This window comes from Physella acuta, unplaced genomic scaffold (genome assembly GCF_028476545.2).
Source record: "Physella acuta isolate Inbredline_101_S28 unplaced genomic scaffold, ASM2847654v3 ptg000502l, whole genome shotgun sequence".
In the NCBI taxonomy this organism is placed as follows: domain Eukaryota; kingdom Metazoa; phylum Mollusca; class Gastropoda; family Physidae; genus Physella; species Physella acuta.
In genome coordinates, this window is record NW_026732021.1 from 248,787 (window position 1) to 263,145 (window position 14,359).

General features: G+C 35.2%; 2 protein-coding genes across 10 annotated transcripts in view; one reads left to right on the forward strand and one right to left on the reverse strand.

Annotated features, from left to right (window-relative positions):
* The window catches only part of LOC131944623 (inositol 1,4,5-trisphosphate receptor type 1), a 45,430-nt gene extending 37,784 nt beyond the window's left edge, over positions 1-7,646 (forward strand). For 6 of the 9 annotated variants that reach the window (XM_059305316.1, XM_059305317.1, XM_059305324.1 and 3 more), the window contains 13 exons: positions 1,475-1,624; positions 1,903-2,010; positions 2,221-2,413; positions 2,580-2,702; positions 2,987-3,162; positions 3,428-3,592; positions 3,914-4,127; positions 4,486-4,578; positions 4,816-4,964; positions 5,335-5,500; positions 5,669-5,829; positions 6,095-6,256; positions 6,565-7,646. In XM_059305316.1, coding sequence (XP_059161299.1) covers positions 1,475-1,624; positions 1,903-2,010; positions 2,221-2,413; positions 2,580-2,702; positions 2,987-3,162; positions 3,428-3,592; positions 3,914-4,127; positions 4,486-4,578; positions 4,816-4,964; positions 5,335-5,500; positions 5,669-5,829; positions 6,095-6,256; positions 6,565-6,648 — 1,944 coding nt within the window. In that variant the 3' untranslated portion in view covers positions 6,649-7,646. The remainder of the gene's footprint in view (positions 1-1,474; positions 1,625-1,902; positions 2,011-2,220; positions 2,414-2,579; positions 2,703-2,986; positions 3,163-3,427; positions 3,593-3,913; positions 4,128-4,485; positions 4,579-4,815; positions 4,965-5,334; positions 5,501-5,668; positions 5,830-6,094; positions 6,257-6,564) is intronic. The other 3 variants (XM_059305318.1, XM_059305320.1, XM_059305325.1) reach the window with 1 other exon arrangement.
* A 4,374-nt stretch (positions 7,647-12,020) lies between these two features.
* On the reverse strand, positions 12,021-14,196 carry LOC131944657 (uncharacterized). Its single transcript, XM_059305427.1, has 2 exons — positions 12,484-14,196; positions 12,021-12,149 (listed from the first exon to the last, which is right to left on the reverse strand). Exons 1-2 carry the CDS (start codon positions 14,194-14,196, stop codon positions 12,021-12,023), a joined length of 1,842 nt encoding a protein of 613 aa, XP_059161410.1.
* Positions 14,197-14,359: the final 163 nt, after the last annotated feature.

A 14,359-nucleotide genomic window follows, 5' to 3' on the forward strand; every position in this document is an offset into this window, starting at 1 on the left:
CTTTATAACATCTCATTCTCTGTGTTAGGCTGCATAACTTAATTTTAACCCCTTTGTGTTTTAACTTGTAAACAGGTAGAATCAATACAGCAGGTTTTTCAACAGGCCATTGCTTTTGGCCACATTGTAGCAGATAATGTTTCACATCCTGAAGAGGTTTTCTAAATCCATTCAGTGTTTTATGTTTTACTCTGTTTTTTATTTCTGAAAAAAAAGATCATTCATTTTCATTTACAAGGTGAAGTGACATAAACACATGAAAAATGAACAGAGAAAAACAATAGATATAAAAAATCCTTCACTGTCTTCTTCATAACAAGATGAACTCTGAATGTGTTCATGTCACTGTAAATCTCATCATTGTCACCATGTTGTGAGTGCAAGCTGGTAGCTTCTCTAAAAACATTGGCTTAAAACTATCATGTGCAGCTTCATTTTACATCGATCTGTTCTTGCATTTTTAAGAGGTTCAATTCATATATCTAGCTTAGATCATCTCATCTATTGTTAGAATAGTTACATGTCTAAGTTAATTTCTGTTTAAGTTTCATGCTGTTTAGCTAGCTCTTTTAGTGTACCTATTTTTATGTCAAGTGTTGATGCTTGTGTTAGTTTGATTACACAATACTTTTTACCTACCTGTAAATAGGCAAAGAAGTGAAATCATTTTAATTAAAGCTCATGTAGAACAATCAAAACTATGAGGTTTATTTTTCAAGCATGAGTTATGTTTTAAACATTTGTTAATACTTATCTTAAAAACTATTAACTACAAAAGACAGATTAGCAACTTGAACCTGTATTTTTGTGTTATAATATGTATAATATGTAATTGTTCATAGGTAAATCATTATAGAAACCATTATCAAAAACCTACTTATGGTTGTATAGGTTTAAAACAAAATACCTACGTTTAAAACCCAGTTGTAAAATATCCTTTTTTTCTTAATCAAAAGTAATCTGAACTAAAAATAGCAATTATCCTATTAGTTTTGCTGTCAGCAGTTATTTCTTCAGTTTTAATGTTGATTTTATTGTCAACTTCTATCTGTAGTGCTGTAAATATCTCTAAAATAAATCTCTCACTTCTATCTTTGTTTATCTTTCTTTATATATTGTACATCTTTTTCATATTGTAAATTCTCTTGGTCTGTTAGCAATTGTTATCTTATTGACCATTAAAATTTATTAACTTTGCATTGTAAATCATTTTCATAAATAATATTTAAAACTTCATCCACTTCTCTAAACATTTACTATAATCTATCATTGTTTCAATTAAGTATAAATTTTAATCATGCATCAATATTTTTCTGCATTTCTATCATCAAGGTGATGTGTTGTATAAAATGTGTGACTGTTTTTGGCTTTTACTGCTACCACTTTGTAATTGATTTTGTAAACTTAACATAAAAAATAAATATTGCTGTATTGAATATAAAACACGTTAAACCAAATGTTAAATTTCCACTAGATGGACATTGCGATACAAGCTTTTCATTCAGAGGACCCAGGTAAAGATGAGACAGCTAGATACGACATGGATGACGAGGATGACAATGTGGAGGAGAACAACACATCACCCAAAGCAGTCGGCCACAACATTTATATCTTGGCTCATCAGGTCAGTTCAACAGCTTTTCTTGGTTAAAAACATAAAGAGGTCTAATGCTAACCAAGACCAATAAATTTGGTTGTACCTTTTAAAACTGTACATGAGCTCCATCATTGATGCCAGTATATGAACTGAGCACCAACTAACATTTCTCTAGATCAAATGGTAGGTATGGGGAGTCTTATTGGTTGTTCTGTGATCATTATACTTCTCAAACTGTTCAAACTTTACTTTTTCAAAATAGTTTTTATTTGCTAAAACAAAAGATTGTATTATGTTTATTTTAGCTATCCCAACACAACAAAGAATTATCCGACCTGTTAAGACCTGGAGGCTATGATTTGTTTGGTGACCAGGCCTTGGAGTATTATCATAAACACACAGCCCAGATTGAGGTCAGCAGACAACATACTCATTTTGTTTTAAATACAGTTTTAAAGACTTTCTCTTCATAACCAATCAATTGTGGGGTTTTTTTTAAATAGCCTATTGTACTTGTAAAACTTGAAATAGTTCCATAGCTAAACCACTTTGTAATCCTAACACATTAATATTGATATCAATGAATACTGACTTGATTCTGTTTTTCTATTCTACTTTAATAGATTGTCCGTCAAGACCGCACCATGGAGAGGATTGTCTTTCCTATACCCGAGATCTGTGAATACCTGACCAAGGAAACAAAACTCAATGTCTTTAAAAGGGCAGAAAGAGATGAGCAGGGCAGTAAAGTGGCAGATTTTTTCAGCAGACATAATGAGATGTTTAGCGAGATGAAGTGGCAGAAAAAGTTACGAAGTGAGTAGAAACTTTTATAAACCATGTTCATATTCACCACCCCATCTAACTAATGTCTCAGTATCTTTAATTATTTGTATACTTTTTGTTATTATGTGGTTTTTTTTTTTTTAAAACTATTTACATTAATAAATAAATATCATCATTGAATCATTTTTTTCCACAGTGCAACCAGTTATGTTTTGGTTTAGTAGCCATATGGGGCTTTGGAACAGCATTTCTTTCAGCTGTGCTGTCATCATCAACTTGCTGGTGGCCATCTTTTATCCATACAACACACTGGATTTTCGTAAGTTATATCATTTTTTACAGATACTTCAAAATACATTATTTATCTCACACAAAACATTACAGACCAATTTTGTGTATAAATGCTTTTTATTTTATCGTTTTAACATAAGTGGTTTATTTTTTTTATTTTTTTAAAGTGCCGTGATTAAAAATGCGCTGACTTTTCACTCTGCCATGAGGGAAGTAAAATAGTTTTGATGCCCCAGCTGGTAGAGGGTTTTAAGTAAAATGTTTATATTTTTCTTTTTCAAAGTAACAAAGCAAACCTTTCAATTTTTTTAGATTCTGTTGGTGTTAGGTTTAATGGTCTGTTATGGGGAGCAGTAATGATTTGCACAGCTGTTGTTGTTTTCTTCCCCCATCCAATGGGGTTTAAAACCCTGCTGGCCTCGATCATATTACGTTTTGTGTGTACATTTGGGCTGAGGATAACACTGTTCCTGCTAGGACTAATCAATGTAAGATTTTTGTCTTATTGTATTGTTCTTTTTAATTCACTATTTTTTGCTATGAAAATTTTTGACTCCTAGAATCATACAGTGTTTTGAAAAATAAATTATAAAAATGACAAAAAATAATAGATCTGATTTGTTATATTTAAAATTTGTTATTTATTCATGGTACTTTTTGTTTTTTCCAGGTCAAAATTCAATGCATTAAACCTAGTAGTAAGATAGTAGTTTGACTATTTGAATGTAAACATTAACTGTTTTTCAATTTCAGTTACTCAATAAATTTGTGTTCATGGTTAGCCTGCTAGGAAACAGAGGAGTTCTAATCAAACCAGTGAATGAAATTCTCTCAGATTTTGAAATGGTCTACCACATTGGCTATTTCATTCTTTGTGCTCTGGGATTTTTCTTTCATGAGTTTTTCTTCAGTCTCTTGGTGAGTGACTTGTCTATTATAACCTTTTAGCCAGCAGTAAAAGCTTCTATTGATAGAAGGAAGGCAGAAGACCTTTTTTTTAAATTTCAGATTTATTCTATAGATCCTACTCTTATAAAAACAATTTTAACATTGATATTCATACATTTATATAATATAGACCTCAAAAATATTTTGGTAATCTTGCAAAAATGGATAGCAACACATCACCTGTATCATTAACAACTAGTGTAAAATTGTAAGCCAAAATGTGTTTTATCTTGAAATGTGTTCATTTCTGTCTTGTTAAGTGAAAACCTTTTGGTATTCTTTGGTTGACAGCTCCTAGATGTGGTATACAGAGAGGAAACCTTACTCAATGTTATCAAGTCGGTCACAAGAAATGGACGCTCCATCCTTTTAACCACAGTCCTGGCTGTCATCCTGATTTACCTGTTTTCAATCATTGGGTTTATCTCCTTCCAAGATGATTTCCTCATGGAAGTGGAACCACAAAATGTGGCTAGGATTGAACATAGTGATCACACCAATCATAGTAAGCATTTGTATAGTTTTTTATTCCTGCTTTAAACTAATCATAGATTCTCTTGAATATAGTTCAACTAGTACTTTAAGATTTTGTAACTATTTGTATGAATCTTTGTATTGTCTGAAAAGAGTTGTGTGGGTTGATTCTCTCTCCTACCCTCCCATTTTCCTAAAGTTAAGTAACATGCTCTATTTTACTTGGTTTTTTTTTTTAATAAAATGTTTACATAATATGTTGTTTATTTCACAATTTATGTATGTAACAAAATGTTGGATGTTATATCTATACTTGAACCAAAAAAAATTGTCTTGCATTACTCTTAATGTAAAATACATGTTTTTCATTTGAATGTTTTCTCATACAGCAGCTGTGAACGCTACCAGTTGTGCTGCTGATGGCACTAACTGTACTGAAGCAGAAGAGTCCTATATTTCACAAATATTGCACAGTGCCAAATGTATGTTCATTTGTTCATTTTTTTAAATTAAAAACTGTCACACATACAGTATATAAATCATTTGATCTAAAACAAAATCTCATCATGAAGTAATTTTTACAATGTTTACTTGAAGATATTTATTTTTAAAATGAAATTAAATATTTTATTTAAATTTAATGCAGACTTAATATAATTAAATATTGCACAAAGCATGTGCATAATAATGTGTGGGGAAAATGTAAATTCTTCCTACAGGGGACAGCTATGCTGAAGGAGAGGTAGAAGAAGGTGGAGAAAAAATGCGAGCCTGCGACTCTTTAATCATGTGCATTATCACCAGCATTAATCAAGGTTTACGTAATGGTGGAGGCATAGGGGATGTTTTAAGAAAACCTGGCAAACATGTAAGTCAATCTACTGTAAGAGACCAGATCTCCTACACCTGTCAATCTATGTAAAAAAAGTAATAGTTAACCCTTTATTGTCCATGCATTTTTTGCATTTCTACTTAGTTCATTCAAACAAAGATAAGTAAACCTAGGTTGTTTACATTTACAAAAACATTTTGTTTGGAAAGGAAATTTATAAGCAGTTGCTAGTATAATTCAGATGTAACACTTAGTCTGTAAATGTTTATTGTTAGATATTTTTTAATATACGAACTGGTCTACAATCTCAGGTCTGCGCTAGCTAATCAAACTAAGATGTAAAGAGTTTATACTAACATGTTCTTCCTATTAAAATTGTTTTTGTTTCTTCCCTGCCTAATTACAGGAGCCACTGTTCCTAGCTAGAGTGGTCTATGATCTGCTCTTTTTCTTCATTGTCATTATTATTGTGCTCAACTTGATCTTTGGTGTTATCATTGACACATTTGCCGATCTCAGGAGTGAAAAACAGACAAAAGATGAAATCCTTCGGAATACATGTTTCATATGTGGTGAGTTACATAATGACATTAACTCCTATTATATTCTGTAACAAATAATACATTTACTCCCCACAGAGTATATACTGTGAAAAAATTAATATTGCTATTATTTAATAGACTACTTACAATACTCCTAGAAATAATTAATTTTTTAACGAAATAACCATTTTGTCTCAGGTCTGGATAGAGCAGCTTTTGACAATCGTTCAGTGACATTTGAAGACCATGTCAAACATGAACACAACATGTGGCACTACCTGTACTTCATTGTCCTGGTCAGAGTCAAGGATCCAACGGAATTCACTGGTCCAGAGAGTTATGTCGACGCTATGATCAAGGTAGGCTACTTTTTCAGTTTACTTGGTATTGAGACTTTTAAAACTATTCTTTGTTCGAAGGTTCTGTTTAAAAACAGTTTATTGTTGATTATTCATAAAAAGTTTTCATTCTTTAAAACTAAAATAAATTTTTTGGTAGAATTTGCAACTTCTTGTTCCAAAAATATATACTATGTACTTTTTTGTAAACAATGTAGCAAAATTATCAATTTAACTTGCATATCTTTGCAATAATGTAGTATAAAAAGTAACCATTAATCTACAGGAGCGTAACCTGGAATGGTTCCCGCGCATGCGAGCCATGTCACTGGCAGCTGAGGACAGTGAGGGGGAGCAGAATGAAATCAGAAACCTGCAAGCACAGCTAGACTTAACAACAAGACTTGTACAGAAACTTTCTGGACAACTTACTGAGCTCAAAGAACAAGTTAGTCTCATTAAGCATTTTAAAATAATTAACTAGCAGAAGGGGGCTTAACATTTATTTACTAGTTTGTCACCAATGGGACAGAGTGGTTGCGGGGTATAGTACATGATTTCCAACCCAAAAGTCTCAAGCCCAGTTCCCAAACATGACCTTTGTAGGACATCTTTGAGTCCACCTAACTCAGAACTGAACTAATTGTGAATAGAGGAGGTTGAGAAGTGTTGAGTTCTGCATTTAGCAATGGATTTGACTGATAAGAAATATTTTTAAGAGTAAAAATTAATACATTATTTTTTTTAAATCAACAGATGACTGAGCAAAGAAAACAAAAACAACGCTTTGGACTCCTTCAGAGTAATCCTGTTCCAATGTCTATACCAACACAGTTTTAACTCAAGTTACAAATGCTGTGTAATTGCTGCAAATTTTTTTACAAATTTTTAATTTATGGAAGTGTTTTAGTCCTTTAAATAATCTGTGTTTATGAGTAATATTTTAGTCAGTTTCATATTATAATTAAAAAGCATAATTTCCTGTATTTAAACCTCACTTTTTACCTGTTTTGTGTTTAAAAAGCTTTTAATATTTGTTGTTTAAAAAATGTTTTATTTGTAAAGTGATGAAGCATTATATATGATTAGAATATTTTAAAATGCAGCTAGATTTTTACAATGTAGCTGAGATTGTAGTTGGCTTTTCCAGTAATCAAAACAAGTGTTTCTTTCTTCTTCACCTGCTTTTTCCTATTTGCCAAATAGAAACAAATGTGATGTGTTCAAATGGTTTTTATATCTATTTTAAGCACTATAATTCAGCGACATTTTTTTTAAAGCCATAAATTGTTTATTTATTGAAATCTTTTTAAGGTTAAATATTTGATTTTTAGTTAAGTAAAATACAAAGTTATATTGCAAAGAGAAGTTTGGGTGTTTTACTAATATTCATATATTAATTTGAATAGTGTATTCTATTATGAAAGTTTCAAATACTGAACTATGTCATAAAGAATAAATAGGCATGCCTTGTTAAAGATTTTATTTTAAAATTGTTGCTGTATTTAAGAACAAACAAGTGTTCAGATTTATCTTCTCTTTTTTTGGCCTTTGTATTTACATTCCAGATATTGACTATGCAATTGTTGGTGATACAGTTAACAAAAACTGATGTGACTAATAATTTTGGCTTCTGCTTTCTACTTGAACCCTGGAAGTTTACAGTGTGACCAATAGTATAAAAAAAATAATTTTTAAACGTCAATAGTTTCATATAAAGTTCTATGTAATAAATATGGCAATGTCATATAGCAGTTCTACTAAAGAACTTTTAAATGTTTTTCAGTAATTTACTATAGAATATCCCCACTACATAATGTTTAGCTTCTAATATATTTTTTTAAAAAACCATAGTAGCAAAATGCTACTGCTTACCCACTTGTAAATCTAACACTGCCTAAACATTTTTGCCTACATCTGCTGCCATGTTCTACAATACATGAGCCATTTATATTCATTTTTAGTTATATAAATCATTTTTCTGAATTTGAAATTTTTTTCCATGAAAATGTTCAGAACTTGTAGCCTACACAAGAACTACTTATTTGTTTAACCATCATCTACTTAGCAGCACTAATAAACTATACAATCATGATCACTAGAATAAAGTCATTCATTGAAACTAAATGTCTAACACCAATAGTCAGCCCACTATTATCTGTGTTATTAAATGATCACATCTATCTAATATATTATCTGCCATTTTCAAAATGTGTATTTGCCATTGTGCTATTCTTTATGTGATTAGGTCATTTCATATGTGAGTTGCTGTCCATAGACACATTTCTCTGTGATCTTTTTATTTACCCATGTATTTCGTTGTATGATATACATTAATCTTGTTTATTGGAACATAGATAATGTTTTATGTATGGTGGTATTTAATTTTAGAGAATGAGGCCAAACAGAAATATTTTATTGTAAGTAGACCTATCTTCCCGAGAAACTGGAAATGCTTTCATAATCAAAATCTCTATTCACATTTCCTATACTCTTTATTTCTTTCATATGAATAAAATGAGAATCAGTCCTTATATTTTTGTTTTGTATTTTATTTAAAAAATATAAAAAAACAGAATCAAAACAAATAATCCTCAAAATTATGAGTTTTGAAATAGTTTGATTCAGTTAACACTAGATGCCTTCATTATATGATAATTTTTTAAAAATGTCCAGATAGATGAGATAGAAACTAGGGTTGCACTTTGATACTGGCAGTAACAAAATGGCAGGTGCTTCGTCTTTCTTCTTGTTCATTGTAATATAATGGAGGGGTATTTCCTCCTATAATTTGGACTCATGACGTCAGCATGCTTTTTTTTTCTGGATTTGCTTCCAGCTAATAACAATCTGCAGGGCAGTAGTTTTTTAGTTTTCTCACCTAGATGGGCTGCTGTCGCCAGTTAACGAACCTCCTCTGCCCGGTGTCCGAACTCACGGACTTTTGGTGTTAGCAGTCATGCATCCTCCAGCCTAACCACCGTACACTGTCAGGGCCATTTGGTGGATTTTTTCAGCTGGCATGTATAGGCCTACTTGTTAAGTTATCAAAATACCACCCCCCCCCCCCACCCCATTTATTCTAAGCTTTTATTCAGTACACAATGTCTGTTTTTTTTAAGGGTTTTTTTTTTGTGGGATGTGGCCAATCTTGTAACTTAATTTTAACCCACTTTTATAGTAGCAATTTCGTTCAGACTTTTTTGATAGATTAGTCTCCAGGCTAAGTATGATTAGACATGATAGCTATTAAAATTTAATTTATATATTACTAAATTCAATATTACAGGGGAAATAACAAGGTTAAATACCCGCGATCGTTCCATTAGCTGGCCGTTGACAATGAACTGTTGTTTGTTTTCGTGCGGAGTCAAAAGGGCCCAGACAAAAGGGCTCCCTCAAATAAGACTGCTGACAAAACGGCTCCCGACAGAGGGGCCCCTGTCAATCTGATTCCCGTACAGAGAATGTCTCCGAGCGAAACGGCCCCATTCCATTTGAACCCTTTCAGTAGGACCCTTTCATCAATGCTATTCTCTACAAATAATACAACGTATGAAGATCTTGGTCGGCAAGTCTTATTTTTACATTATTTTATTTGGTATAAGTAATAGTTTTTAAATTAAAGGGTCATTTAATTATAACGTCCATCAAACGTATCGGTTGTGGGCTGTTTCAACTCAGTGTGGGGGGGGGGGGGGGGGGGGACGGATAAGTCCACGCGGTACATTTGTCTTCCGTACGCTTTTAGGTTTTAAAAACAAAGTGTCGTTTATCCTGTAAATATCAAGTATTTTATAGATTTAACCTTCTGCGCTTGCTTTTAGGCAACAGGTCTTCAAGGGTGTCAATAGAACATAAGAATTTTAAAATTGGTTCAATTTAGCTGTTAAAGCTCGATTTGTTTTTGAATTGCTGTTGATTCATGAAAAAGTATCTCATTCATGTATTCAAAAGACGTTATGATGGTGAAAGTAGATACAGGTTCAGTGTTTCTTCCAGGCATCTCTTCGGGGGAGGGGGGGGGTTGTCTGGAGCTAATATGTCGGAAGTCATTTTGTCTGGAGCCAATATGTTGTGAGCTCTTTGCCGAGAGCCAACATGTCGGGATTCAAAATCGGGAGCCTTTTTATCGGCAGTCCATATGTCGGGAGCTCATTTGGCGGTAGAAAAAATGTTGGGGTTATTTTGGCTGGGTCGTCAGTGCACCGCCCCCCCCCCGGCTGAGTGATTAATTACTTGAGCGTTGACCACAAACTAAGCAGGGGCAGTTGATTGTCTTTTATGCAAGCTACAGATAGGCCCTATCTGATAGGGATTTAACACACATTTTCTGGAAGAGAAAAAACCCACTGGAATTTTTCTGAGAAGTAGCCTACTCATGTCCAGTCGCTACTTTAGATGTCAGCCTTTTTTTCATTGTCAACCTTATGTCAATGTCAGCCTTTTGACTTTGTCGGCCTTTTGTCCTGATTCCGGTGGTCGCAGAGTTTCTTCCAGGCATCTCTTCGGGAGAAAAAAGTCTGGAAGAAACACTTTGATGTCGGCTCTCAGGCGTAAAAATATCTGTGAGTAGCAGCTTACCAGACTGATCGAATCGTTATAGTTGGTACTTAATCCTGTTATCTCCTTTTATGTTATCGGGTACAGGATTCAATAAGGTAATTTATCTATAAATTAATTTTTAATGATGATATTAATATCTAATTAGAATGACAAAGGCTTGGTCTATTCTTGTGTAGTCTTTGGAGGCTGAAGTATGACGTCATTATTGGGGGGAGTCTGGCTTTTTGTGACGATACGTGACGGTCGAGAGTAGGGAGGTGAAATCGTCAAGAAAGGGTAACGTTATTTATGGATGATCGGGAACAAACAATCATTTATGTATAAATACAGGTCCCTGGTGGGTATTAGCAGAGTTTCTTCCAGGCATCTCTTCGGGGGAGGGGAGGGGGGAAGAGCCCCCCCCCCCTCCGAAGACAGTCTAACCCCCCCGTTTTGACGTTAACAAATATGAGGACGCTGAAAATCATATCAAACATAATCCCAGATATCTAAGTTACATTATAGATTAGCCCATTTGTTGAAGGTTGCGTGACAGAGCGCTTGTCGTGGATGGATGGTAAAGGGTAATCTATTTATTACGTCCACACAAGGGGGGGGGGTCGGGTCAATGTGGACGTCCACATGTTGAATTAAACAACAAAATACTTACATTTGAAAGTAATTTTTAAAAATATAAAAAAAAAAAACTGCACATACAATTAGGTTATACTATACATTAAGTCGGCAGTTCTTGTGTTAAATGTATCAGAAATGGCTATATACCGCCCGCCTTAGAAAAAAAGGCGATTTTTTTTTACAAGCGGGAGGGGGGGGGGGTCATTGACCGCGGCAATTTTCTAAAACAATTCTTGGTATTTCAAGTTCATTTTTAAGCATTTCAAACAATCGTAACTAAATTATAGTAGGCATACAATCTTTATTTTGTGTCAAAGCCTAAAATTATGTAGATCTAGTATTTTTTTCAGTAAAAAAAAAAACCCAAAATAACCACGTTGCAATTTAGATAGGCCCTATTTAAATAGCGCGTGTATAATGTGCTCGCTTGTTCAGGTAGGGCTAAGGTTCAGCGCGAACATACAAAAGGGGAGAGGTGGTTTGTTATGGAGACACGTGTAACGTAGAGTAAAAGTAATATAATGACGTCATGTTGATTATCCAATTCATCCTAACCTCTATAGTCTCTACAAAATGACATTTAAAAAGTTCGGTCTACAGCATCTTCAATAGAAAAATAATTAATAGATGTTATCGAAAATATCAAATCCCTATATAACATCATCAGTTAATAATACAGCAATGTACACATTACATGTTAATGAATCAGTGACTTTGCAGCTTGTTTTCAGAGGTCTTTACTAAATTTTTGTGGACGTCAACAATGGGGGGAGGGGGGTGTTCGTCGAAAGTGCACGCGTGTGGACGGGGGTAGGGGGTGTCAAAAATTCCAAATTTTTGTGGACGTTATAAATGGATGACCCCTAAGGCAGGGGTGGACTGGACCCTGGGACAAGTCGGGGGGGGGGGGCGATATGGTATTATAATAAGCCTATATTAGAATAATTGCTTTGATTACATTACTTACAACCCCGGGTGCGTACTTTCCATTTTAATTTTTTTTTTTACCACGATGCCCAGCTTAGCGGTCCTCATGCTTGGATGAGGAAAGAATGTACAACAAAAATTAAGTCAGAGGGGCAGCTTTCCCCCTTGTGCCACTTGGACATAGCCAGTCCACCCCTGATGGTAGGGCCTTTGGGCCGGCTGAGTTGTGGTACCTAAAAGAAAAGAGGATGGGTAGCTGAATAAGTGGAATGGTAGGACAGCTCAGTAGACCGCTGGCTACAGGTTTTGAATGGTTTAAATGTTGTTGTTGTTGTTGTTTTGGGGTTTAAAGTCCGCTTTCAAACTTACGTTTATATCGCAGACTATTTTTGGTGGTTAGTTCGTGGTTTTTGTGTATATACAGTTTGGTTTCATTTGTTTTCCTTTCATTTTTGGGTGTAATTTTTTTTTATTGTGCGGGATTTGTATTTTGTTATTGGGTGAATATTATTTTATCTTTACAGCTTATTAGACTGATTCTTCGGTTTTGTGCACATATTTTTTTACCAGGCTAAGCAGAGTGGATGGGGCGTCCATAGCCAGTAATGTTTCTGTTGTTAGTAATGTGTTTTTGTTTATCTGGAAGTAGTTGATGAGTTCTTTTCTTTGATTGTTGTATGCCTTACAGTGTATTAGGTAGTGGTCTATTGTGTTTATTTCATTGCAGGTGTGGCACCATTTCTTTGTGTGAATGAAGGAGGCTGAACCTAGACGCAGCCTTGTAATTTTTTTATTAATGGGTGGCCGTTGGTCTTCTGTAACTTGCAGTCTCCCGTCGGGTGGACGTAGTATGTTGTGGGCGTGCCTACCCTTGTCGCTTGCGTTCCATTTTTGAATCCATTCTTCTTTTATTTGTTTCTTTATAGTAGCCTTCATTTCGGAATAGCCTATTCCCGTTTTCACAATAGCTCTGGATTCCACTCCCTTTTTAGCAGCTTTGTCGGCATTCTCGTTGCCTTGTATGCCGATATGGGAGGGAATCCAGATCATTTGCACCGAGCGACCCCTTTGTTTCCACTCGGAGCATTTATGAAGAATTTCTTCTACAATGTCTTCCCTGCAGCATTCTCCCCCTTTAATGGCCTGTAATGCTGACAGGGAGTCGGATAATATGCTGATGCTGGTGTGTGGGGTTGTTGGGGTGTACTCGAGGGCCATAAGGATGGCCGTTAGTTCGGCAGTGAAAATGGAGGCGCCGTCTGTCAGCCTAAAGCTTTTGGAGTGGTTGAGGTGGGGGATGTGGAACCCTGCTCCCACTTTCTCGTTTATTTTTGATCCGTCTGTGTAGATGGTTAGGCTATTGGTTGTTATCCTTTCTATCTCATTTGAAGCCTCAATACGGGCCATTACTGGGTCCTCTTTTTTATTTATCTGATTGTGCAGGTCTGTGTGTAATGATGGGGTTGTCAGTTCCCACGGGGGTACTATAGGTTTGTGGATGACTAAGTTTTGATCCGCGATTGAGGTTTGGTTGCAGGATTCCAGTTCCCCCGGTGTTTTCCAGCTGGCGGGGGGGCTGAATTTCCCAATGGGGATTCCCCATGCCCTGGGTAGCACTGGTAGGAAGGCCGCTGAGGTTGGGTGGTTTTGATGTTTTACTTTGGCCCAGTAGTTTAGCCTGAGTTCCTTCCTGCGGAGTGAGAGGGGGATTACTCCCAGGAGGACCTCTAGGGCTTCTTTGGAAGTACTACTATTGCAACCGGCAATTATGTTAAGGGCCTGGTTCTGTATTTTGTCGAGGGTTTTTTTTGTGTAGTTTGATGCCGAGTCATAGACTATGCTGGCATAGTCTATTTTGCCCCTTACAAACGATTTGTAGAAGGTTAACAGGCACTCAGTCCTGGCACCCCAGCTGTGACCTTTTAGGTATCTCATCATATTGAGCATACCCTTGCAGCTTTGTGCTATGCCTTCTATATGTGTGTTCCAGGTCAGCATGGGGTCAAGGGTGACTCCTAGGAACCTTGTGGCCTGGGCTATTTTTATGACTGTATTGTTAATTTTTAGTGAGACCTGTTTGGTGATGGTGCGTGATTTTTTGTGAGTGAAGACCATTCCCACTGTTTTGGCTGCGTTTATCTTGAAACCCCATTGGTTCATCCACTCCATCATTTTATCCAACTGAGCCTGTAACTCCCTGTTAATTTTAGTAATGGACTTGCCTGAACGCCATGTGGAGGAGTCGTCAGCATATTGGGACAGGGAGTTCTTTACGTCCATGACTTCCCTATCTAGGTCATGACACTAGATGTCGCTAATATACATTTTAGATGTCGCATACAATGCTAACTAATATAAACAAACATTGCTGCTAAATATTTTATTAATTAACATACAAAGAAACTTTGTATTGGTAAAAAATTATATCAATAATATTTTTAAG